The 26,430-nt window shown below is 48.0% G+C and overlaps 1 protein-coding gene across 4 annotated transcripts; it reads left to right on the top strand.

The window, feature by feature from the left end:
- Positions 1 to 7,811: 7,811 nt before the first annotated feature.
- On the top strand, positions 7,812 to 16,675 carry ZNF3 (zinc finger protein 3). Of its 4 annotated transcripts, none has more exons than XM_065923860.1 (6): positions 7,812 to 7,950; positions 9,065 to 9,193; positions 11,173 to 11,309; positions 12,336 to 12,409; positions 12,689 to 12,815; positions 14,487 to 16,675. In XM_065923860.1, exons 3-6 carry the CDS (start codon positions 11,255 to 11,257, stop codon positions 15,554 to 15,556), a joined length of 1,326 nt encoding a protein of 441 aa, XP_065779932.1. In that variant the 5' UTR covers positions 7,812 to 7,950; positions 9,065 to 9,193; positions 11,173 to 11,254; the 3' UTR covers positions 15,557 to 16,675. The 4 variants fall into 4 exon arrangements, with proteins under 4 accessions (XP_065779932.1, XP_065779930.1, XP_065779931.1 ...); XM_065923858.1 differs by having other exon boundaries at positions 12,318 to 12,409; XM_065923859.1 differs by lacking the exon at positions 9,065 to 9,193 and having other exon boundaries at positions 7,873 to 7,950; positions 12,318 to 12,409.
- The last annotated feature ends 9,755 nt before the right edge of the window (positions 16,676 to 26,430 follow it).

Here is a 26,430-nt window from a genome sequence, read left to right as displayed (position 1 = left end):
CTTCAGCCACACTGGCCCTCATGTCTGTTCCCTTCACACGCCTCACTCACGCCCACCTAAGGCCCCTCTGTCGCCTTCATCACTGTAACACAGGTGACCAAATCCATACGTGACACAGGGGCACCTAAGTGATATTTGAGTGAATGCTTTGCAATGGAGCCTGGTCTTGAGTGACTCTGTCTACACGGCTTATCTTTTCTCTTTCTGTTAACACCCAGCGTTTTCTAACCCCTCCCAACTTCCCTCTACCTTCCATCTCCATCAGTTTTGCCAAACTTAACTTTGGCAAACCTTGCCAACTCCAGCCCTCTCTCCACCCCTGCACCCAAGCAACTTGGGTACACTGCCTTTACCCCATCTCCCATCTCATTGCCCTACGGCCTAGCTGGCTCTTTCAGTGTGTGTCTGCACTGCACCCAAAGTGTTACCTCCTATAGAGCAGGTGTGAATTCGCTTCAGTTGTGTTCGACTCTTTGTGACCCCATGGATTGTAGCCAACCAGGCTTCTCTGTCCATGGGATTTCCCAGGCAAGAATACTGGAGTGGGTTGCCATTTCCTTCTCCAAGCGATCTTCCCGACCCAGGGATTGAACCTGGGTCTTCTGCATTGCAGGGAGAAGCACTTTACCATCTGAAGCAGAAGTGAAGCCCAGAGAACAGGTAGAGACCGCTATCTTGACCGTATGGAGTCTACTGGTGCCCAGAACCAGCAGATCCCAGGAGATGTTTTTTGATGATAAGGGTGACTTCTATGAATTAAGTAATCCCTCCTAAACAGCTCCTAACCACTGTTTTTAGTTTTATAGTTATCTGAACAATGTTTCAAAAGCATTTAAAACAACAAAAAGACAGGAATTCTGTAAAGATTGAAATAGCAATGCAAAGTAGCAAATTTAACAGCAGAATAATCTTTTTTTTTTCCCCAGCCTTCAGTCCAGCTAAGAAGCCTTATACTCCAGAGCAACTGTCTACTATTTAAAAGAGGTATATATTTCTGACCTCATTTTTCCTAAGAGTCAGTCAGTCGCGTCCAACTCTTTGAGACCCCATGGACTATATAGCCTGCCAGGCTCCTCTGGTAATATAATTCTTTAGGCAAGAATACTGGAGTGGATTGCCATTTCCTTCTCCAAGGGATATTCCCTACTCAGGGATTAAACCTGGGTCTCCCACATTGCAGGTAGATTTTTTACCACCTGAGCCACAAGAAAAGCCCAGAGAACAGGTAGAGACCTGTATCTTGACCCTGTGGAGCCTACTGGTGCCCAGAACCAGCAGATCCCAGGAGATTTTTTGTGATAAGGGTGACTTCTGTGAATTAAGCAATCATTCCTAAATGGAGCCTGGATGAAGAGAAGTTAAAAGGCCAGCAGCCCTCAAAGGAAGGGACCTGAGAAATCCTGCAGGGAGAGAGGTCTTCTGGCCAAAGGGAAGATAAGAAAGAGTCTCTCTCATTCTGACCCCCAGTGAGTGACAAATCTCCGAGTCAACTGAGAGGGTTATGGAAGAACTTCACTTCTCTACACATACCTCATTTAGGAAAAATGAGGTCAGAAATATGTATCTCTTTTAAATAGTAGGCAGCTACTCAGGAGTATAAGGTTTCTCAGATGGACTGAAGGCTGAAAAAAAAAAAAGAGAGAGAGAGATTATACTGGTGTTAAAGTTGCTGGTTTGCATTGCTATTTCAGTCTTTACAGAATTCCTGTCTTTTTGTTGTTTCAAATGCTTTTGAAACATTGCTCAGATAACTATAAAACTAAAAACAGTGGTTATTGTGAAATTTAAAGATGACTTTGAAATTGAATGAGTTGCTTTGAAAAAGTGTATGCTAAAGAAGTAGGGTGAGGAATAGGGACTCCCCTTGTGATCCAGTGGTTGTGTCTCTGCACTCCCAATGCAGGGGGCCTGGGTTTGATCCCTGGTCAGGATCTATCCCACACGCCACAACTAAGATCCACAGCAGCCAAATAAACAAAAAGAGGCAAGCAGCCTCCCCAAGAGGCAGCAGCTTATCACAAGCTTGGCTATTTTTTCTTTTTTTTTTCTTTTTTGTAAAAAGGGCTTCCCTGATGGTCCAGTGGTTAAGAATCTGCCTTGCAATGCAAGGGACATTGCTTCGGTCCCTGATCCAGGAAGATCTCACACACTGCGGAGCAACTAAGCCAGCGCACCAAAACTACCGAGTCAGTGTGCGGCAACTCCTGACACTCTTGCGCCTGGAGCCTGTGGAGGAGAACCTACTGCAATGAGAAGTCTGCGCGCTGCAGCGAAGAGTAGCCCCCACTGGCAGCAGCTAGAGAAAGCCCAAATGCAGCGACAAATAGCCACCATGACCAAAAAAATTAAATAAATAAATCTTTGTTTAAAAAAAAAAAAACTTAAAGTGCATTGAATTAGAGAAAAAAAATAAAACACCTCAAAACCTCAGGGTAAAGCAACCATCCCCTGGTTCTTTTTCTCCCAACAAAACTAAACATAATGTATTACTTGGTTGTTTTGTTAACTTTTCCTTCCACAGAGTGGCAGTGACTGGGCTGGTTGGGAAGACAGCAGAGGGTCTGCTCAGAGAGCCTGCAAAGAAAAGATTCTCAGGGACAGCTTGGGGACCACAGTTAATATTGCATTGCATTTATGAAAGCTGCTAAGAGAGTACATCTTAAAAGTTCTCATCACAAGAAAAAGTAACTACAGATGGTGATGGATGTCACACTCAAGTAACTGTGAATTTTCCTTTTCGCCAATTACCCCTTTTGTTCAGAAGAGTCAGGTGTGAGCAACGAGGCATTTTTAAAAACTTACAAAGACCCATAACTCCCTCCACCTTGGCACATGTCTTTGTTCCCTATTCTTGCTGTAATAAATGACCACAGACTTTATGACTTAAAACATCACGCACTTATTCTGGCGTTCAAAAGTCTGAAATAGTTTCCACTGATCTGAGACCAAAGTGTCTGTAGGGTCACATTCCTTCTAGGGGAGAATCCCTTTTGATGTCTTTTCCAGCTTCTAGAACTGCATTCCTTGCATTTCTTGTTTCATGGCCTCTTCCTCAGGTTCAAATCCAGTATTTTAGCAGTATCTTCAAACGTTTCTCTTTGTCTCATTACCACTCTGCCCTCTACAGTACTCTCTCTACCTCCCTCTTATAAGGACACGTGGGATGACCTTCAGGGCCCACTGGGATAATCTCCCCATCTGAAGATTCTTAATCATATCTGCAGAATCCCTTTTGCCATGTTCACAGGTGCTAAGGATTAGGACCCAGAAATCTGGGGGGCCACTGTTCAGCCTGCTGCAGCATGTATGAGCCTCTGGAGGGGAGCTGGAGAGAGCAGTGCCCTCAGTCAAGTGACCTGGAACCACATCAACCCAACAAGAGCTCCTGACAGCTGGGCCAGAATGAAGCTGGAATTCCCTAGGCTTCCTTTTGACCGGGTTGCACTCAGAGAAGTCTACTGGCCAGGCTGGCCTGCAGTAGTGATTAAGGGAAAGAAAAGAAGTGTCAGGCCAACAAATGGTCAGGGCAGAAACTTAATTTTTCAAAATAAGTCTAGAGAGCTCTCCATCCCTTTCATCCTGATCATTATGCAAAAGAGGGCTGACCAAGTGGCGACGGCCACAGTCAGTGGCCAGGCTGCCTTACTAAGCTAAGGTGTGTGGACCAGCAGGAGGTGAAGCAAAGCCAGGCATTTAGGGTACACTCTGACACTGAGGGCCCCATCGACCCATGACTTTGCTTCAGGTGGTTTCTCCCAAGGTGGTAGCTGCCACTTTTTCATCTAAAACCCTTCTTGGGCCAGGCTGACTACATTTTTAAATATATCATTTCTATTTGACTAGTGAGGCCTTTTAGATTCTTTCTGTCTAGTTAACTCAGGTTCGAGTTGTGTCACCCCAGATTGGGGGTTTCAGCAGGTGGCGCTGTTGCAGGGAGTGGCTGCTTCCTCACAGTCCCAGCTCTGAGATGCATCCTGCCTTCAGATTCTGCGTGCTGTCTGGGGCCTTTCATCACTCTGCTTCCCCTACTTCACACGAATTAGTCTGAGTGAGCATGAGTGCTGTGTCTGACTCTTTGTTGTGTCTGACTCTTTGCGACCCCATAGGATGGTTAACCCTCCAGGCTCTTCTGTCCATGGGATTTCCCAAGGCAAGAATACTGGAGTGGGTTGCCATTCCCTCCTCCAGGGGATCTACCCAACCTAGGAATCGAACCCGCATCTCCTGTGTCTCCTGCATTGGAGGTGGATTCTTTCACCCCTGAGCCACCTGCAAGTGAGTCTGAAGAAGCTAAGTTACATGTGTGATGAAGCACTGGATCTTAGCACTAACACCTCCCTAAGGCCAGGAACTTCCAATCACTGAGCAGGAAGCGCTCACAGCTGGGATGCCCCAGAGCTGCTGCTGCCGTGGGCTGCGTGGTGTAAAGGGGTGACCCAGAGGGATCAGCACGGAGGTATCGACCAAAAGACAAGGAGTAAGGGCCCTCTCTGATTCCAGGGGTGCAGAGAATGCGATCACCCTGCAAAATCTTAGGGCACTGAGTAGAAAGGTGAATAAAGAACCAAGAATTACACATCAATTTCCAGTAACTGCTAAAAACTAACGGGGATGCCCCTCGAATTCAGCCTGGGGTTCAGGTGGATCCCCTAAGAATGCTCACACCCAGAGAGCTGGAATAGAAGGACATCCAGATGTCCTGTCTGTCCCTCTTCATAGCTTCAAGCCTGCTTCCTCCCACTGTCCAGAATGCCCAAGTACTTAGAGGCCTGTCTCAGTCCTCTGGGTTCCTATATTGAGATGTTGGACAAGAGGAGCCAAGTGATGGGAAGAAATTGGCCTGGTGGCGATGGTCATCCAGAGTCAGGGTGGAGTGCTCCTGGGCTAGCCTTGGGACTGGCAAAAGGTCTTGCCCTCGAAGCAGCAGCTTTCGCAGGCCAGCTCTTTCCATGGTATGTCACTCCATAAAGGCAGCTCCCAGACAAATAAGTTAAGAAAATTTTCTGCATTCTGGGAGACAAGCTGCCCTGGAGCAGTAAAGATGGGGCAGCTTCCTTGTTAATTGTCCCTTAGGGGGCACTTCCCTAGTGGTCCAGTGGCTAAGTAAGACTGGACACTCCCAACACAGGGGGCCCAGGTTCAATCCCTGGTCCAGGAACTAGATTCCACATGCCCCAACTGAGACCTGGCATAGCCAAATAAGTACATAAATAAAAATAAAATATTAAAAAGAAAGAGAACTGACTCTCTTCACACACTCTTTGGGAAGATTTCTGTTTTTACCTCCACCCTGACCCTTCCACCCTAAACCAAGTCCTGACATCCTTCTCTGAAGACAGCTATTGTCTGACATGAGACCCACATAAGGCCACCAATACTCTTCCTTCTATTGACCTCTGAGAAGGCTTACTATTTTTTAAATGAAATTAATGTTTTTACTGCTTCATGAAGGATATTCTTAAAAGAAACCAGATTTTTTTTTGAAACTGGATTTTTTTAAAAGCTATGAGCATATAGCAATGAAGAATATAACAGTTCAGTTTTGTGCCACTACCTGAATTTATGCTAAAGCGTTAGCAGTTTCACATTTTCATAGCATCACTTCAAATGTCAATACCGTGAAAAAAAAACAAAAAAAATCTGTCTTATGAAAACAGTTTTGATCTCCCAGACCACCTGGTCTCAGGGACCCACACAGGTTCACAGAATATTGTTTGAAAACGGCTCAAAATCAGCTATTTCAACAATAAGATAATAGTACCAACATCACACAAGAAGATTAGAGATTTTAGATTAAACAGACAAATTCGTAGAAAGAACTTAACAAACCCAATATGATTCAAGAAGAAATAAAAATATGAATAGTCTTAAAGGGACTTCCCTGGCAGTCCAGTGGTTAGGACTGAGCTTCCATGGCAGGGGGCACTGGTTTGATCCCTGGTTGAGGAGCTAAGATCCTACATGCCACCTGCTGTGGCCAAAAAAGAAAGAAAGAAAACAGGGGAAAAAAAAAAAAGAATAGTCTTACAATCTTAAAAAATTCAATCAAGAATTTAAAAAGTCCTTCCATAAAGAAATTCTAGGCCCAGATGACTTCAAATGAATTCTTATGAAAGTCTCTTCTGAGATAGAGAACAAAATAGGTACAATTCAGCTCTAATCTGTTTGAAAAGCCACAGCTGCATCTTTAGAACAAATTAACTGTTTCTTCACGTTTGCATCTGGCATCCACTTCTTAATGGTCATTCCCTTGGCCCCCGGGTGACGGGAGGGGACAGGGGGCGTTGGGGAGGGGAGAGGGGCCCAAGCTCCAGCTGGATCAGGAGTCCCCTACTCGGAGCCGGAGCCGAGGCGGGCGATTGAGCCTGTGGCAGCTGTGCCTACCAAAGCTTACATTTTTTTACTCTATTTTTTTTTCCTTTTCTTTTAGATAAAAGTTATATGGAAGTTTAAATGTTTTCTTCTACATCTTGATGGACTGCCTTGGGAATCCTCTCTGTGATTCAAGGCATTTCAGAGTCCACAGACTCAAGAAAAATTAATAGTAGGGCTTTTGAGAATTTGCTGGGAATTAACCAGATGGCTAGATTCTGGGGCAAACACCAAAAAAGTGAACTGCAAATTGACTTCTGGGGTCCACAGTAATAGGGTTGATTGTGTCGACGGTGCTGGGACTCTGAGAGCTGTTTCCTGAGTAGTGTCAGTAGGTGAGAGCTTTCCAAGTGGCACCAGTGGCATAGAACCCGCCTATCGATGCAGGAGAGGTAAGAGGCGCGGTTCAGTCTCTGGGTTGGGAAGATCCAACCTACTTCAGTATTCTTGCGTGGAGAATCACATGGATAGAGGAGCCGGGCAGGCTACAGTCACAAAGAGTCAGACGTGACTTAATAACTGAGCACCACCACCATATTTTACTGGAATTGGTTAGATTACTGTCTTTAGACAAGTTGCCAGAGAGGAAGTTGGGTTGTACTGCAGAGCTGAATGGGTGCGCTACAAATATTGAAGGCAGTGAAAATTGAGATCAAATGCGAGGCAAGGCCATAGGGGAATCAAGAAGATCACAAGATTTCATTTTGTTTATAATCTGAAGGATTTGATTCTGACACTTCCAGGATTCCTCCTGGAAGGGAATAAACGTGAGTGAACCACGAAGCCTCGCCCCTCATTCCCTCAAGCGTTTCATTTATTTCACGCTTCCTTCACATGGATGGGGCTTCACCAGTTTTCTTCGGATCTGGGTGGATCTGGATCGGTAACTCTCCCGTCTTTTCTGCTTGTATCACTTGTGCAGGTTTTTGTCCTCACGTGAACTCTGATGGGCCAGAAGGTTTTCTTCAGATTTCAGTCATTTAAAGGAGGCACTTTTACATGAACTTGGTCTGTTTGGAAGCATAAACTTGATTTGGAAACTTCAAATATGGGCGAGTTTTCTATATCGAATCCTTCAGATATCCTTCTGTTGGCCGCGGGTCTGCTGGGGACTCGGATCGCTTGGATCCAGGGCGTTAGGCTTGGCCCTCGGCGGCCCCACGGGAGACCACACAGGCTCATAGCCGGCACCCGCTGCGCACCCTGCGCCCCCTCTTCAGCTCCCCAGTCGCGCAGGCGCGCCGCGGACCAGGTGCGCGGTGGCGCCCTCCCGGCCTGACCAGCAGGGGGCGCGAAGGGCGGGGACGGCAGGCCCGCCATGTCGCTTCAGCCCTGGGGCCCCCGCGCCCAGTCAGCAAACCACCGAGAGGCGAAGACCTCCCATTTTCCTAGAGGGAACAAAAGGACGTGGGTGCGGGGGGAACCCAGGATGGTGGAGGGGGTGACTAAGACCGACCCGGAAGCGAAACGGAGGGAACTTCCGTTCTTTGTTCTGTCCCCGGTGTGTGGGTCCGTGACAGTGTCCAACGGGGCCTGTTTGGTGTCCGGTCCCCTAAATCTACCGTCCCTGCCCCCAGGGTGAGTCCGGCCGCCCCCAGGGCTCGAGGTGGGACGGAGGCAGTGATCGCCGGAGAAGGGGTGGTGTCCCTGCCGCCGCGGCCCGCGGGGTCCCCAGGACCACCCGGAGCAGGGTGCCGGGGGGGAGCCGGTACCAACTCTGCTTTCCCCGGCACCCCGCCCCTCACGGCCGGCCCTGCGTCGGGGAGGAAAGGGGCTCGGTTCTGGTTCTGCGACAGCGCCCGGCTCCAGCCCTTCAAAGTTCTAGTCCAGCTGGAGAGGCATCCCTCTCTCTAAAAACGGCCGATGACAGCGACCCTAACTTGGTCCTTCCCGGAGACGTTTTCATATGATGTTAACAGTTATCCCGGCGGGAGGGAGGGTTTAATCAACTGGGATCGGCCCAGAGAATGAGGGGGTCTAGGAAGTGTGCGCAGTTAGAACCATTCAGATGACAGAAGAATCCCCCTGGCGCCCAGTAAATCGAGTCTTTTTCGGAGAGGTGTACCACTGTGTCCCATTTCCAGCTGTATTAGGTGCCTGATTTGATTCGCTTTTCAACTGGGATTGAACATAGACCTGGTGTTTCCTTTCTGAAACTCATGGAGAGGAGAAGCAGGATTCTGAACTTGAAATCTGTGGGGCACTTAGGGGAACTAAACATATTTATTATCCCCAAGAAGAGAAATTGTGGAGAGTGGGTATCATCTGGTTTCGCGTGTTTGGTGGAGAATCCTGCGGAAGGAGAAGGTTGTATCACCGAAGCTCCATAGGACACTAGGACTCTGAGAGGTGAAAGTCCAAGGGGTGGATTTTTTTTTCAGTTAAGCATCCAAAGCCCTTTCTGATGGCTTACCTGTACAGCAGTGGGATAGACTCCCTGAAGTAGCTGAGAGTGTCTAGTAGCAAGTTAGCTGCCAGAACCTTAGGAACTTGAGAAGGTGTTTCTTGTCTTGGGTTGAAATGGAGAAGCGTGATTTCATTTCCAGCTCTAAAGGTGCAACACAAATAGCAGCTGTGGTCTTAATCAGTATTTGTTAGCACACGTCCTTTGTCTTTTCCTCTTAACTCCCAAGTATCTAGATTAGAAGTGAAGTTTACATAAACATTTGAAATTCCTTTTTCTTTTCCTTAGTCCTACAGCACTGATATCAACTAAAGTCTGAACTCCCAGGGATTTGAACAGAGGCTGCCAAGTTCCCAATAATTGCTACTCTGGCCTTTTAGAGACTAACTCCAGAGAAGGAAGGAAAGAGTCCAGCAGGTAAAGCTTTCCATGACTTGCTCTCACTGCCCGGTCATCTTTCCCAGTCCCTAGGAGCACTGCAGGGAGTTGGATGGGCAGTGGCGCAGGGGAAGGACCCTGCCTGGACCTGAAGCTCTAAGGGCACAATGGAGGTTTTTCTTCCTCTGAGAAACATTGTTCTGTGATCCAGACACTGGGGACTTGTTCTCAACAGTATGCCTTTGAGCTCCAGCTTTGGTTAACCCAGCTGTGAGGAGGGAGTGCTACTTCTTTTTCTGGAGTCTGAGCCTCTGACTTTCCTTTCTAAGGAGAGTTTAGACTGAGAGTGGATTTATTGGGAGTGTCTGCTTATAACCAGTCCTGGAGATTGTCAGGTTGGGCAATAGGAAGAAGAAGATGGCTGACTCTGAGAAAAAGCTGAAGGGCCCCAGCTAGGAGGGTGATGATAGCAAAAGGCGTGTCACATTGATTGTCAGTGGGCCTGGCTCATGCCTGATTCATTGCTTTTCATTATATAATGGCATTGTGGTGGGCCTTCTACAGCCCCTTGCTGCCCAGAGACTAGAGTTCTCTGAACTCTGAGTGACCCTCGGGGTCCTTCCCCTTTTATATCTTACATGCGTGCAGCGGTCACTCTTGATTTTTATACTCCTTTCAGGAGTACCCTGCAGTGTACTTGGCACTCAACAGATGCTTGTTATATGAGTAGATGAATAAAGAGAGGGAGGCGGACACAATCCAGGGGTTTTCCCCTAGGTTCTTGCCTAAGTGTCAGGCTGCTCTGGGGACTGCTGCACTCTTCTCAACTTGTTGATTCTTGAGGACAGAATTGTCCTGGAGATTCAAATCTTAGTCTAGGTACTAACTTGACATTCACTGTTGTTCACTGGAGCAACAGAGAACAGACCCCTTTTGATTGCCGTGGCAGCCAGGGAGCAGGGACCTTAGTAGGGATAAAAACGGAGTAGTAAATGATATTAGGCTTCTTCAAAAGCATTGGTTCTTGCTTCAGGGACTTACATTCTGATCCAAGGAAATCTGCTATGAGAGAAGGGAGATGAAAAAGCAGGCTGGCTGCTGCTTCTCAGGGTGAGGAGACACAGCAACTGGGACTAGTCTCCCAGAACCTGGCGAATATGTCCACCCACCGTGTGATGAGCCTATATAAGGACCACAGAAAGGGCCCCAATCCGTCAATAACGTCCCACCGCCGACTGACACTGAAAACAGAAAATATCTTAGGGAGAAAGGGAGGAAGAATTTGTCTTTTTTCTGGCCATGCTGCATGGTTTACAGGATCTCTGTCCCCCGACTAGAAATTGAACCTGGGCCATGGCCGTGAAAGCACTGAATCCTAATCACTGGACCACTGGGGAACTCCCAAGTTTATCTTAATAGATCTGAGCCACCTGTCCTAGTTCTGTGAGACAGGGTTTTTAAAATGAGTCAGAGAACTTCTGGAAGTTCTGGAAGTATTCTGTAATATCTGTTATTTGGGGGCTGTTTCTTGGCCCCTTTTCCTCTAAAAAGAGCATCTACGTTTACTATAACAGCTAGAAACGTGCCACAGTAAAATTATTTTTTCTTTTTAGTAGAAGAAAAATGTTTAATGAGGATTTTAAAAAAAGTCGGTATATGTTAGTTTATCCATTATTAAGTATTCTTAAAACTTCATATGATACTTATACATTTTGCCACCTGTAACACTCTTTTTCATTGTCCTTCATTTGAGTAATTGCTTAGTATTTTACTTTGTTAATGGCATCATTTGGCACCTGTCTTCTCCATTTTTGTTGTTAGAAATACCACCCAGTGTGAGTTGGGGAGCCTAAAGTGGGGTGTTGTGCAGGAACTTGGGTGTTTGACCCAGAAGACTAGTCCCAGTTACTGCATTTCCTCTTGCTGTTTGGTATTAACTGAAATGCTAGTTCCCCTCTTTCTGTATGCAGGAGGGTTTTTAAAAATTATCTTTGAACCTTGAAATTTTGCTTCTGCAGTGCTTCCACCTTTTCATACAAAACCTGCTTCCTGCTGACTCTGCAAATAGGAGACCAGAGATCCGAGCTTCTAGCACAACCCATGGAAACTCAGGCTGATCGAGTATCTCAGGAACCTCAGGCCTTGCTTGAGAGAGGTAAGGAATTCATCCGTTTATTCACTTCCTCAGCAGATACCCATTGAAATCGCTCATTCACCAGGTGCCGGGCTAACTGCTGGAGTCCTGACTGGAGAGGACATAGTCCTTGCCTTTCACTAACTCCCAGCCTAGTGGGGAAGGCTGACTGAAGCCATTCATTAAGTACAGCTTGATAGGTTTTAGAGCTGAGACATTTTTTTAAGGGCTGTGGGTTCCTCATGCAGCATTCAGAAAACTGTGACAACCACCAAACTCCATTTTCCAGGTGCTTTGTAACAGCCAGTGGCAGAGCCCTGGTTTGGGCTCTTCTGGAGCATGTGCTTAGGAGAGCTCTGGGGAGTTATTTTGCAGATCCCAGGCAAAAGGGGTAGATGGAAGAGGAAGGGCATGAAAAGTATTTGTATTTTGTTCTCACAGACTGTGCCACTGACTTTGGAGCCAGTTTGCGTCCAAGGAAGTATTATTCCCATGCTTATCAGGAAAACTCATTTAAAAACATTTTTATCTGCATGATTCTACAAAATCTAGTATCTCCAGAGATTTAGCCTCTCAGGGACCAATATGTTAACTTAAGAATTACAGGAAAAGATACATAATCAAGCACAGAACTTACAGTGTGTAGATTTGATCTGGGGATCGAGAAAATAAGAGAAGAGTCATGGGCATTATGACTTCCTTCAGAGTTGGAGTGAAGCTAGTTTTCCTCTGGGTAAGAAGTCCAAGAGACTGAGTTGAAACGTGGAGAATGATGGAAGAGGCACGAACAAGATAGCTGGTGCCTCCTGGGACAGACCAGAGAGCCAGGGTCAGCAGGGCTGTGGGCACCTCTGCTCAGGCCACGAGGCCCACGCTGGCAGTGAGCACCTCTTGGAGCGGCAGAGGGAGCGAACTTAGAGATGCAGGAGCGGGGGGTACTAGGTTGTCCCAGGACCCAGGAGTTTCTGTAACGGGTAGAGAGGCTTGAGTGCAGATTGACTCTCTCACGGACCCTCTCATTGTCCTCAGCCCTTCCTTCCTCAAAAGGCCCCGCATTTCCTGACAAGGACAGTCTGGGGGATGAGATGCTGGCAGCCGCACTCCTAAAGGCCAAGGCCCAGGTGAGCCGTGCTTTATCCTTCTTTCCCTTCCTACTCTGCGGGAATCTCTTGTGCAGCAACATCCCATTCCATGCTTCCCCCGTCAGGACCGCGGGACTCCCCCGGTCCAGAATCATGGACTCCACTGTCTCAGTCTCTCCTCTGTCTTCCTCCACCCTGACCGCCATTTCCACTTCCCCAATATTGGGAAGTGTTCTTCAACCTCATCCCGAATTAGCTTTTGGCTCCACCAGCCTCGTCCCTGAGCCAGAAATTGCACGTGAGAACGTGTCGTTTCAGGAGCTGGTGACCTTTGAGGATGTGGCTGTGTACTTCATCCGGAAGGAGTGGAAGCGTCTGGAGCCTGCCCAGAGGGACCTCTACAGGGACGTGATGCTGGAGAATTACGGCAACGTGTTCTCACTGGGTAGGAACGATGCTTCCTCAGTGAAACTCCCTCTTGGCCTTCTTTTGCCTCCTTCTTTGCTAGTAACAGTTGAGTCACTGAAAAGCATCATCTAAGGACTGACTTCCTCTCAGAAAGTTCTGACAGTAATAGTGACTCCCATTTGTAGTCTGTAGTTCCATAGGCGTGTTTACAGTCTCTCCTTCAGTTCTCACAGTGTTGCAGCTATTGAGGCAGGCAGAATTATCCTCATTTTATAGGTGAGGAAGAAGAGGTCATATTGCTAGTGACTGGCAGGACCCCCCCTGGCCTTTAAAGTCTCAATCTGTTACTTTTCCTCATGTTATTCTTAGGACTTAACATTAACATATAACCCAGAGATTTTCTGAAAAGATTCACACACTGGGACCCCTGAACATGTGAGGCACTGCTCTCTGCCCACTTGAAGATTCTGGAACTCTGTCAGGCTCCCCCCCTTCTCTGTTGGACTTCCTCTAGGGACCTGTAGCTTTGTGGATGGACCTCGGGTAACTGCTGCCCTTGTAAAAATTTTACCTTGTGTCAGGAAGCAGTTAGCTTCTTAACCTTTAAGCCTATGACTGTTCCTTCCTTCCCCCTCACCCACTGTCAGGACGGTTTCCCGGGCAAGGCCAGGGTCTTCCCCACTCCCACGTGAGGCCTCCCCCTGTGTGTCTTCTCTGTCCCCTGCAGGTCCTGGGTCTGGGATTGAGCTCTGGGCCACTTGGTATGAACAGGATAAACCTTGTCCTGTCTTTTCCCATGAGCAGGATTCCCTTTTCTGAATTTTGACGTGATCTCTGGGCTGGAGTGAGAGGAATTGCCGAGGGGCCTGGATTGGAAGGGAACTGAGAGCAGAGAGGTCCTGAGAGGTACCTGTCCGTGGGAGGGAGGAACAGCTCTTTCTGTCCCTAACACTCACTGCCCTGCCTTGACTCCTTCAGTTACTGACAGACTAAACATGCTAACCGTCTGGACCCCTTCCACTCGTCCTCTCTGCCTGAAGTTCCCTTAGAAACCCCAGAGCGCTGAGAATGGCAAAGTCAAACATAGAAACTGTTTACAAATCCGCTCAGTTAGCACAGTGTTCTAGGCCCAGGCCGGAGGTGGACTGACCTTTGTCTCTTGCCTGTTCCCATGGACTTGGTGAAGGTGACGTGACCGCAAATCAGAGTGTCCTGTTCCCCTGGGGCTGCAGGGCTGCACCCTTGTTGCGGCTTCCTCATCTGCTGCTGCTTCTCCACACCTGGCTGTGTCTTCCTGTGGGAGACAGACTGGTCCGTGTTGCGTTTCTTGTACCCACTCCTCTTCATTCTCTCCCTGGCCCAGCTGTCACCATCTCCCAGTTTATCTTGAGCCTCTGACCTCTAGGACTTGGTCACTTCATTTAAGAGTATGTCCTGCCTCTCCTATTTTTTGGTTCTCTGCCTCTGCCTGATCCAGTTTTCTCTTCACTTCCAGCTTATTTATGGGTTTTCCTGCTTTTCTTCTTCCCTGTTTTTTTGGCCCAGTTCTCTTATTCTGCCTCAGCTGCATACAGCCTGGGCAGGCCTTTTTGCATATTGATAAGTGGCATGTGCTTTTAGCCTGTGAACATGATGTGATTAGCCTGTCTCTGGTTTTGAGTCTTTTTCCACAAGGAACAAATGATACTTGTGTTTTATATTGTGCCAGATGGTGAGACCAGAACTGAGCCTGATTCTGAAATTTCTGAAGATACAGGATCACACGGGGTGCTCTTGGGAAGATTCCAGAAGGATATTTCTCAGGGTCTTAAGTTTGAAGAAGCCTATGAACAAGAAGTCAGTCTGAAGAGGCAGCTGGGGAGCTCCTCTGGAGAGAGACTGAATAGGAAGATGCAGGATTTTGGTCAAGTGACAGCTGAGGAGAAGCGAGCCCCCACGGGAGGGAGAAGTGAGAAATGCAGCAATCTGAGGAACAGCTTCACTGTGAGTTCCAACCTCATTTCCCATCAGAGACTCCCTGTGGGAGACAGACCCCATAAGTGTGAGGAATGTAGCAAGAGCTTTAATCGAACTTCAGACCTTATTCAGCATCAGAGAATCCACACCGGGGAGAAACCCTATGAATGTAGCGAGTGTGGGAAGGCCTTCAGCCAGAGCTCACACCTTATTCAGCATCAGAGGATCCACACTGGGGAGAAACCTTATGAGTGTAACGACTGCGGGAAGACCTTCAGCTGCAGCTCAGCTCTCATTCTCCACCGGAGGATCCACACGGGAGAGAAGCCCTATGAATGTAACGAGTGCGGGAAAACCTTCAGCTGGAGCTCCACCCTCACTCACCACCAGAGGATCCACACTGGAGAGAAACCATATGCTTGTAACGAATGTGGGAAAGCCTTCAGCAGGAGCTCCACCCTCATTCACCACCAGAGGATCCACACTGGAGAGAAGCCCTATGAATGTAATGAGTGTGGGAAGGCCTTCAGCCAGAGCTCACACCTCTATCAGCACCAGAGGATCCACACTGGAGAGAAGCCCTATGAATGTATGGAATGTGGAGGGAAGTTTACCTATAGCTCAGGCCTTATTCAGCATCAAAGAATCCACACAGGGGAGAATCCCTATGAATGTAGTGAGTGTGGGAAAGCCTTTAGGTACAGCTCCGCTCTGGTTCGCCACCAGAGAATTCACACTGGAGAGAAGCCTTTGAATGTAATGGGAGTGAGCAAAAGTTCCCTCCAAGTTACTGCTGAAGTAAGTATCAGAGAGTCTACGTGAAAGAGAGCCACACGCCGGTTTTCCTCACTTCCCGAGTCTCCAGAGCTCCTGCCTTACTCCCTGAGTATGAACTTAGGACGTGTCCCTTCACCTTAGAGAATGGGGCCTGTTGCGAAAATCATCCTGGCCCAGTGATTAGCAACCTAGTCAGTTTCCCCAGGAATGATTCCAGCCTCAAAGAACTAGGCTGCCAGCAGCAGACGGAGTGCTGGGAGCAGAGGAAGTTCTGGGACCAGTCTCCTTCCATTTGGGAGGGGAGTTTGCACTAGACCATTTTTCTCACACCAGAAGAGCCTTTCCACAGTGGAGATGGAAGCACAGTAGGAATAAAATTGCAGGGGTTCCTCTAGTTGGAGTCGGCATAGTCAGCACAGAAGAAAGTAGAAAGAACGTCTGGGTTGTGAAAGGGGAAATGGAGGCTGTATTTCAAAGCCACTGCTTCTAATCCAGCTTTAAATTTTGATGAGGAATTTCTTCCTTTTGATAAGGAATGTGCTATTTTGTTTCCTGACTTCATTAATTATGGAAATCTGGTGCTGAGGGATTTGTTATTTCATTGGGCAGGTGTGGGTGAAGACCCTGAGAGAGGTTTTCTGTAGTGACCGTGTATCCTCCGGAGCTCTTGGAACAGCAAGACCAAACCTCCACGCATTTGGTGGAGAACTCGCTCATCCCTTTTATGACAGGACTAATTGGGAAGCCCAGCTCCTTCATGAGTGTAACCTGAGGGGAAGGATCCAAAGCCTTTAGCACTAGCCTCCGTTTTCCTTCCCTCCTCTTCCTCCGGCCACTCCTGTGATGGAAAGTGATTTAAGCTAAACCCCTAGCTACCAAGGATGCTTTTAAGGAGCTCACTCAGTCAGCTTGCCCCGCCCTCAGACCTGTGACCTATGACCTCTGGCCCCAGCTGCTAGACCTCTCCCGACCCCACCTCTGACTTCAGCAGCCAAGTGTGAATGCAGAGAGCAAAGCCCTGAGGAGGAAGCTCGGGCCTGAGCCTAGCGGAGGGCTCCTTGCTGGGTTAGGATGGAGCTCCCCAAGTTTTCCCAGCAGAAGGGATGACCTTTCATTCTGTTTTCCCAATCCTGCTCATCTGTAGCATAAATGAAATGCACTATTAAACAGAATAGTTTTTCAGAAGGATGGCTTGAGTGTGTCTTTTTGCAGGGGCCAAATTTATTTCAGTTTAAACAAGAAACATCAGTGACTATGAATGGACTCTTTTAAAAGTTAATCTTTAAAACTTTACAAATGACCATTTCTCCTCTAATCTCAAACCTGGAACCTCTGCCCTTCGACTGCATCCTGCCCTCTGCACACAGCACACGCAGGCTGTCTCACTGACGTGGCCGCTTACACATCCATGCCTGCCTTTAGGGTTTTATGTCTGCACGTCCTTCTGTGTGGTGCAGTGCTTAACACCAGCGACCAGGACTGGAAAGGCGATTCTAGGTATGGGGTCCTCGACGGGAGCCTACTTAGATGCTGGGTCACAGTGGACAACCGAGGAAGTTCCCTGGCGGTCCAGTGGTTGGGACTCGGTTCTCTCACTGTCTGGGTGCAAGGTTTGATCCCTGGTTGGGGAACTAAGATCCTGCAAGCCATACCACACAGCCCAAAACAAAACAATAGGTATACTGAGATTTCTTGGTTTGGCTTTGGGGGGCGGGTGTTGGTTATAGTCATGAAGAAGGCTGAGATGGAGAAGATGAGGAAATGTCTGGAACTCTGGCCTCTGAAAAATTCTGGATCATATATTGTGATTGGCCATCTAATGTGTTTTTAATTTTTTAAAACTCATCATTTTTGGCTCTTCTTTGACGCCCACCACAGACTTGAGGCTGACTTTGTTTCTCCAAGTGCAGACCATGAACCATCACAGCAGGGTCACTAGGCTTCTTGCAAGTCACGCAGGTGTTGGAGTTTGAGTCAGACCCATGAAGTATAATTCCCGAGGGTAGAGCTCCTAAACATTTACACTGAGAACTGGTCATGAAATGGAGAACATTTCTAGGAGATAAATGTGAACGAGGCCTTACTAGGTTCTGTGTGGTAAAGGGGAGGAAGTGGCAGGCAGGAGGTGCCTGGCTTCTCCTGTGCAGGTGCAGTCGTGAAGCTCTGGGAAAGACGCCTGAGCATGTGGAGCTGCTGGGTGATGGCCCGTCACTGCACGGGAGGGCTCAGTCCCTTCTCTGCCCAGGCGCTGACCGCCTCTACCCTGCAAAGACCATGACCATCACTCCTCAGAGCTGCTCAGGGGGACCTGAGACTCAGCAGGGCCACTGTGTGAAGAATACATTAAAAAAATACTTTGCAATAGCTATAACGTTTGATTCACTTGAGTGTCCTAATGATTCATCCCTTTCTCCTCTTGATTCCTCTTTTCTGTCCCTAACTGGGCATTCCTCAGTGTTCAGTCACGGTATTGGTGGTCTGTTTCTATGCCTATGCCATTACCCTGGGAACCCATTTACTCCAATGACCTCAACTATTAGCTTAAATTAATTTTTACATCTGCACAGCTGGTCCTGATCTCCCCCAAGCTTCAGTCTCTGGTCTCATCAGGTGGTGGGGCATTTACCTTTGGGCCTTTTGAAAGTTTCAAATTGTTTCTTTCAAACCAGATACATTTCCCCCCCATAAACTGCCCCCTCTCAGAATTTCTATAAACCGCTCAAGGTCAAAAGGTCTGAGGTGGACTTCTCTGGTGGTCCCATGGTTAAGAATCCGTTTGCCAGTGCAGGGGAGACGGTTCAGTCCCTGGGAACTAAGATACCACATACCACAGGGAAACTAAGCCTGTGCTCCCCAACTACTGAGCCCTCACCCTATAACCCATGCTCTGCAACAAGAGAAACCACTTCCCTGAGAAGCCTGTGCGCCAGGAAGCTAGAGAGCAGCCCATGCTCACCTCCACGAAAGCCTAAGAGCAGAAACAAAGACCCAGTGCAACCAAAAATTCGATAAAAAAATTTTAAAAGAGTATTCTCATCCTCCTACATCTGACCAGCATCAATCAGATGCTGAGCAGGAAAGTCCTGAGCAGGAAAGATGGATTGCTGTCACAGGGGAAGGTTTTAGAATTGAGGTCATGGAGGCGGGGGGATTTCCAAGTGAAGGTCTTAATAGAAGCAGACACGTGGCATACACTCTTCCTGACTCTTTCCCAACTGGTTTTTGTATGGCCACGTGGGGATTTATAGCTAAGGAGCAGGGAAGGGGTCAGTGGATGGGAACTTCCTAAGGGGAAGCTTTAGCAGTCAGAGGGGTTTGGCTAAACTGACTTAGGATTCTTGATGGAGAAAGGGCAGGGTGGTTGGACATCTCCCGGGGGTGATGGTGCGGGATGACTAGATATTAAGGGGGTTCAGATGTGAAGGACGGGGGACTCGCTAAAACTAGATTTTACAAGGAAGAGCACAGAGGGGGCCTAAGATAAGGTTTGGAAGTCTAAGGTTTGCTCAAGCAAAAAGTCTGTCGCATCAAATAGCAGGATGGTAATGAGCCCCAAACACACCCTCTGTTCACTCCCGTGAGGTTCCTGCATCCTGCTCCAGCTCCCTACCTTCAGCCAATGAGAATTAGAATCCAGGAGGGCCTTGGAAAGCATCTTCAACCTCGGCTTGGTGCAGACACTGTGGGCAGTATCCCCCAGGAAGCAGGCTCTCCAGCCTCCGTGGTGCTGTGTGCAGGGATGGGAGGCTGGCTGCTGCCCCAGGCAAAATCTATGGACCTTAAGTTGTGCTGAGTGCCGCCCCCTTGTACATTCCGCTTTCCACCCTTGGCTCTGCCTTCTCACCTGTGAGTGAGTCACAAGGACATTATCAGTCATAACAAAAGTAACAAAGCAATTTCATCCCTGATGCTTCCTGCCCACCCTAAGTTACACCTGTCCTTTGAGCTCCAACTGAAATAACTCTGAGAGAATATTCTGTGTTCAGTTTCCAAGTAGGGGGAAAGCCTGGTTTTACCTGACCATGACAGCTGGCAGGAGTGTGAACCGAAAAGAACATCTTAGCAAACTGTTCCTGATTAAAAGATTGTCTTTAAAAGCTCCCCAAAGACTTTTTCTTTTTTCTTTTTCAAGGAAATCAAACCAGTCCATCCTAAAGGAAATGAGCCCTGAATATTCATTGGAAGGACTGATGCTGAAGCTGAAGCTCCAATACTTTGGCTGCCGGATGTGAAGAACCAATTCATTGGAAAAGACCCTGATGCTGGGGAAGACTGAAAGCAAAAGGAGAAGAGAGCAGCAAAGGATGAGATGGTTAGATAGTATCACTGACTGGATGGACATGAATTTGAGCAAACTCCGGGTGACAGTGAAGGACAGGGAAGCCTGGCGTGCTGCAGTCCATGGGGTCGCAAATAGTCAGACATGATTTAGTGACTGAACAACAAATTGTTTATAGAGTTTAAGTTTTTTTTCCACTTTAAAAAAGCAGTCAGGTGTATTATTTTAAATATGTTAATAATGAAGAACTGAAGGGTTTTTTTAATGAATAAAAATTCCCATGGACTATCATCTATACACACAGATAAATACGGTCACTAGCGTGGTTTCTTGGGAATGACAGAGACGCAGCACCTTTCTCCACAAGCATGGTTTCCCTCGCGTATCCCTTGCTTTGGCTGCTGACGCCAACTTCACTGTCAAGCCCCGGACCTGGGCGTCGTCCTGGCTGCGCGGCTTTTCCTCCCCACATCCGCTCCCTCCACGTCTCCAGCCCATCCTGTCTGGCCCATTCCGGGGGGCTTCCGCAGCTGCCGAGGCCGTCTCTAACTTGTTCCAGACTTCGGCACCAGCCTTAACAGCAGGTCTCTTTGCTCCCAAAGTCTCCTCCAGCCCATTGGTCCTGCCTGTGCCGGAATCATCTCTCCTAAATGCTGATTGGATGATGGCACCTCCAAGCTTTCCATTCTTCTGACACCGGGCTTCTCACTTCCCGGCCCTTCCCACTCTCCCGATGCTCCTCCCCTCCAGCACAGGGGGGCAATGCAGACCGCAGAGACAGCGCCCCGGATGGCTTTTAATGCCTTGGGCCTTTGCACATGCTAATGGCCTTCCCCCGCATCCACTCACCTCCTCCTCCGTAACCTTCCCCTAGCCTGTGGAGCCTTCCAGGGCCTGGTGGACGCCACCTTTCATCCCCACCGGGTCCACCATTTCCTCCAGCTGCCTCTGCACCTTGTATACACGCTCATGATTGCGCTCATCTTCTTCCTCCTCTGTCTTCTACTTATTTGTTCAAACCTCTGTCGCCTTCACTCTGGTGGGGTTTTTCCTACATTTTCACACTTTGCTACCACAAATAAGTATGGCGTTCATAATCAGAAAAAATATACACCAAGAAAAAGGGAAAATAAAGGTAGTAAGGAGTATCAGCCATGACGTAGGCACTGTGCATCAGGCGCTTTACCTGATAATTCATTTAATCTTTGTAGCCAGCCTGCGAGGTGGGTACTATTACTGCCCCGTTTTTATTCCCTTTTCTTCAGGAAAGAAGAAGGAGAGGAGGGAGGGGAGTTCTCCGGGCACAATAGACAGGAAAGAAGAAGGAGAGGAGGGAGGGGAGTTCTCCGGGCACAATAGAAGGCGCAGGGAGACTCAGAGACACTCATTACAGTCTCCCCAGATCTCCTGCCACTGATCCTTGAAGCTCTCCGCCAACAACTTAGTGAGTGCCGTGGGGGATGCAGAGATGAACCACCCAGGGCTTCTGCACTAAGGGGGCGCTGGCCTAATGGGAGCCAGAGTGAGACCCCAGGAGAGGTCAGTAACCATCATGATAGGGTATCTTTACTGACCATCTATGCGCCAGCATGGACAGGAAAGTCAGCATTATCTTCACATGATCATATGTGCTGTTAGTCGTGTTAACACCCCTCTTTTTACAGATGAGAACCTGATGCACGATAGCGATAGTAAGCAGTGGCACAGGCGTGCAAACCCAGGCAGTCTGGCTCTGGAGCTCGGGCTCTTCATGACACCGCAGTGTTGTCTCTGCAACTGAAGCGGGGAATCACAGGAAGCCAGCCAGCTGGTGTCCACATGGACAGAGCACGTGGCTAGCACAAAAAGCTTCAGTGAGCAAATGGCATTAAAGCTGAATTGAGAACAGGGGTCAGTAAATACAGGCAACTGTTCCTTTTTTAGTGTTACAAGGGTGTGATTTCTCCTTCCCTCAAGACTCCATCATGTTCCCCTGGATACCACCCCATGCCATCTCAACATTACAGTTACCGTCACCATCATGCCCACGTGCGGGACCTTCTGTGCTGTGTGGCATTCTGTGTGTGGGGGACAACACTTAGGCTGGGGGCAGGCAGACATCATCAAGACAAAAGTGTCCAGAACTGTGAAATACCACTGCCATCCTCTGCCCTCCCAGTCTGCCTTATCACAGTGTGGACTCCAGACGAAAAGTTCCAATGAAAAGGAAGTTCAGGTGGTCTCTTTAGCAGGAAGAGGCTGATGCATCATCAGACTCATGGAGTAGCAAATGACCCCCCAAAAATTGCTCATAAAGCTACTTATGTTACCTGTCTTGTACCCTGAATTAAACATAGAAGTTCTCAGAAATTCATATCTGCTCTAATTACACCATAGAAACACTGAACTTCCCCAGCTGAACGATCCTCTGGGATAACCCCACTCCATTTTCTTTACTGTTCGGGGACTGTCACTCTGTCCTGTCGGATTTCACCACTGACCCCACAACCCGCCATCAGAGGCCTCTCCGCTCACCAGGCTCCCCAGGACCCCCCCCCCAGCCCCTTTCCCATGAGCTTGCCGCTGACTCCCGCCACCGTTCTTTGCTGGTACCATTCCCTGTCGGCAGTGTCCTCCCCTCCTTTCCAGGTTGCTGAATTCCCAGTATGTTCACACCTGGGGGGACGCACTCCAAGCACAAGGACAGCAGCTGCAAAGGGCTCTTGCAGAGGGCTGTGTTTGCCTCATTCTCAGAACAGTGAGGGGCGCTGCTGCCTAGGAAGGGTGGTGCTCTGAAAGTCGACTATCAGATGGGAGGGGGTTTTTTCACACAAGAGTTCTTGGTCCTTGATTCCAGTTGAAATGAACAGAAAATTTCCCTAGATATTACAGGCAAGAATTAACTGCTGGTGGTGAATCTTTTCCTCTTTTCACATCTGAGTCCCTGGCCCGGCACATCTTCTACTAAGTAGCAGCCTATGTGGGCATCCACTGGTCTCCACGGCGTGAATCCTCCATTGCTCCACCAAGGCTGGCCACTTGGCAAAGCCTTTGTTCATTTGCTTGAGCTTGTGTGTTTTTTAAAAAACAACTTTATTGAGATGTAATTCATCACCATATCCAGTGGTCTTTAGTATCCAGAGTTGTGTAACCAGTTATCACAATTTGACATATCATCCTAAAAAGAAATCCCGCACCCTTTAGCAGTCACTCCTCACTTCCCTCCAACTCCCCCAGCCCTAGACAACTACCAGTCTACTTTCTGTCTCCATGGACTTGCCTATTCCAGACATTTCATGTTAACTGGTATCATAATCGTACAATATGTGGCTTTTCGTGTCTAAGTTTCTTTCACTTAGTATAATGATGTCATTTCACCTATGTATGTTGCAGTGTGAATCTATACATCATCCATTTTATGGCTAAATAATATTCTATTCTATGGATAACCCCATTTATTTTTTTCTTTCATCCACTGATGGAAACATTTGGGCTTTTTCTTCTTTTTGGCTATTATGAATAATGTTGCTTTGAACATTCGTGTACAAGTTTTTGTGTGGATATGTTTACATTTCTCTTGGGTATGTATCGAGGGTAGGAAATTCAGTCAAATGCTGTATTTAATGAGGAAATGCCAGACTGGCTTCCAAAGTGGTTGTTGCATTTTACATTCTCACTGGCAGGGTATAAGCTTCTGACTTCTCTGCATCCTCAACACCACTTGATGTTATCTCTTCTATTACAGCCATCCTAGTCTGTATGATGTGGTTTCATCGTGATTTTGATTTGCCTTTTCCTCATGGCTATCTTGAGCGCCTTTCCTTTCCATCAACTTATTGTCCACAGGTTTATCTTTGTCCTTTGCCTGTCTTCAATTGGTTGTCTTTTTATTACTCAGATGTAAATATATTCAATGTAAAAGTGCCTTATCACACATACACGATTTGTAAAAATGTTCTACTGTTCTGTGGGTGGTCCTTTCGCTTTGAAAGCGTCCTCTGAAGCACTTTGAAGATGTCCTGTTTATTTCTCCTTTGCTCCCTTATGCTTTTGGTGTCTGTAGTAGGTTGGACAGAGAGGTGGAGGCTTTGCTGCTCGCACATACTGGGGGTAGGACTGCCAGATAAGAGGCCCAGATACTCTAACCCTAAGCCTAATTTCAGACATTGAGTAGTTTTTTCAGTGTAAGTATGTTCCAAATACACTGTTTACCTGGAATCCAAATGTGCTTTTATTTGCTAAACCTGGCAGCCCGGCCAGGGGTCCTGTGTATGTGTGCATGTGAATGTGTGTCTGTGCGAAGCACGAGGAGACGCTCACAAGCATCTTCAAACCAAGCCGGCCTCACAGTCCCCGGGACGGTACCCTCCCAGCCCACCAGGGGTCCTCAGCCGCTCTCCTGGACCCGAGGAGGCACTGGCCTCCTAACCATGGGAGGTGGGCACTGGGGCTGAGCAGAGCTCAGGGAGACCGGTGGTCTTCCCGTCTCTGAAGGTCCCCAGCAGACCTGAGCACTGGTTGCCGACATCATTACCGGCTCAATACTGCATCCGTTACTGACTTTCCCTCCTCTCTCTCTCCTGCTTCCTCACGTCCCCTAGATAAACTTTCTGCCCCCAGGCCCTTGTCCTGGGCTCTGTTTTAGGGGAAATCCAAACTCTGACAGTTGGTACTGGAAGTGGCCCTAGAAACTGAGTCCTCAGGATAGGATTCTGGAACAGGTGGTTAAAAAAAAGAGAGAGTGGTGATAAACTCAGTGGTGGTAACCGCTGGCATCCTACCCCACGGCAGTCACTACCACTCACTTGTTCTGATGAGAGATGAGGTGCAGGTACCAGGGGGAGCATCAGTTTAGGCCGTGGTTCTGGGACCCGGATGTTACTGGGACAGGAGCGGTTATATATAAGCGCTGCAGAGTTTCCTCCTCTCAAGCTTTGAAGAAAGAAAACAATAGACTCGGGTCAGTCAACTATCTATTGAGGGCACGCTGTGACGGCCAGAAGTCCTCCGGCTAATGTTTAAGGGTGCACCTTCTGCAGTGGAAGGCAGGCTGCTCTGAAAATCAGGTGCAGGATTTAGTTGTAAAGGTGGCAGAGCAGCAAAGGTGGCTAAATGAAAAGTCTCACCTAGTCACTGAGGCCAAAATTCCAGGCCCTGATTGGGGTCCTGGTATCCGAGACATTTTGGTAGCAGTCCTTTATCACCTGGAACCCTAAATTCCCTTGAGCCCTCTGGCCTAACAAAAGCACCACCCTTCCCCCTTGATGCAGAAGAGCCTCATTTTGCCTGAAGGCCATGCAAAGATCCCACCTGACTCAGGTGCCTCTCAAGATTAAAGCCGGTTCTCCTCAAAATCTGTCCCCACCTTCCCCAATACATACAGACTGCAATATTGTGATTAATGACAAATATGAATGTAGTCACTAGACAATCTGAGCAGGCCCATAAGTTTCAAGGTGTGTAAGCAGGAGACCCACACCCCCACGTCCTTTACCTTTGCTGAACTGATATCTCTCTGCTCACACCTATGGCTTCATTTCTCTTTGATGTGGTGGAAGAAACAAGTAGGGTTTCTGTCTCACAGAGGGTTCAGCTCAGTATTTTGATGTGTGAACCAAAAATGTGCTGATTCACACAGCCCTGCTCAGGAATGGCCCTAAAGGCTAGAGAGGGGAAACTGGTGGGCAGAGCTGTGAGCCGTGTACTGAGCACCAACTTTTCATGGAAGGAGAAAGTGTCTCCTGGGCTGTGGCTTGGCTAGACAACAGGTCTGCAAAGAATAAGGCTGAAAATCTGAGACAAAGAGATCAGAGGAAGATTTCAGCTGATGGACTCACGGGAGCTGAAGAAGTGTTTGGACCTTTGTCTCACATCAACGCCCGTCAGAAAGGACCACTGCAGAGTCAGGACGATAAGGGACAGGACAGATCTGGGGTCCAGGCCCTTCTCACCAGAGGATGAGATACAAGTCTCTGGACTTAGCAGGTTCCTACTGTCCCTGATCTGGACCAGGAGCTCCAGTGGGGGCTGGAAAGACACCCAGCTGCCACCTAGTCATTAAATTCTGTGGGCCTCCATGAGGATCTGTTCATATCTAAGCACTGCTGAGTCTTTTTCAGTAATGACTCCCCCACCTCCTGCCCTAACCTATTTGGCTGCTGCAGGGACTCATTACCTGTAGTTTAATCTGATTCCAGGATGGCACATGAGGCAGTTTCCTGCGATCAGAACTGGTACTAGACATGACACTTTCTTGCTGTCCTCAATTCTGGCATGTCAGGTTTGCATGACCAATAGGGTTGCAGCAGCAAAGAGATATTTCAGTGACTACCAATAAGAAATGGAAAAAAACCTCACAAAGGTAAGCAACCGATAGGAGGAAAGAGTGAAGTCGGGTTTCCAAGTAACAGGAGGACCAACTGGCCAAAAGCCACACCTGAAACCAAAGAGTCTGCAGTCAGAGGGAAAAGACAAGGTTGATTTAAGGTAAAATCATACTCTGGATTACTGGCTTCTGGAACTAGAAGAAAGTGTCTCAAGGAGTCAAGATTTTCAGACTTTGGCAGACAGAGTACACAAGACCAAAAAGCATGTGAGGCTGACAGAATGTTCCCAAAGACCAAAAAAAAAAGAAAAAGAAGTGTTCTGTATGTAGGAAAAG

This window comes from Muntiacus reevesi, chromosome 2 (assembly GCF_963930625.1).
Source record: "Muntiacus reevesi chromosome 2, mMunRee1.1, whole genome shotgun sequence".
Lineage (NCBI taxonomy): Eukaryota > Metazoa > Chordata > Mammalia > Artiodactyla > Cervidae > Muntiacus > Muntiacus reevesi.
This window is presented reverse-complemented; position numbering and strand designations above follow the sequence as displayed.

What these genes read in the sequence shown, in the direction of transcription:
- ZNF3 (XM_065923858.1), top strand. Translation starts at nt 11,255, where the DNA reads ATGGAAACTCAGGCTGATCGAGTATCTCAGGAACCTCAGGCCTTGCTT. An exon ending in TCCTAAAGGCCAAGGCCCAG is followed by an intron (nt 12,410 to 12,688) that starts GTGAGCCGTGCT and finishes GTGTCGTTTCAG; the next exon opens with GAGCTGGTGACCTTTGAGGA. An exon ending in CGGCAACGTGTTCTCACTGG is followed by an intron (nt 12,816 to 14,486) that starts GTAGGAACGATG and finishes ATATTGTGCCAG; the next exon opens with ATGGTGAGACCAGAACTGAG.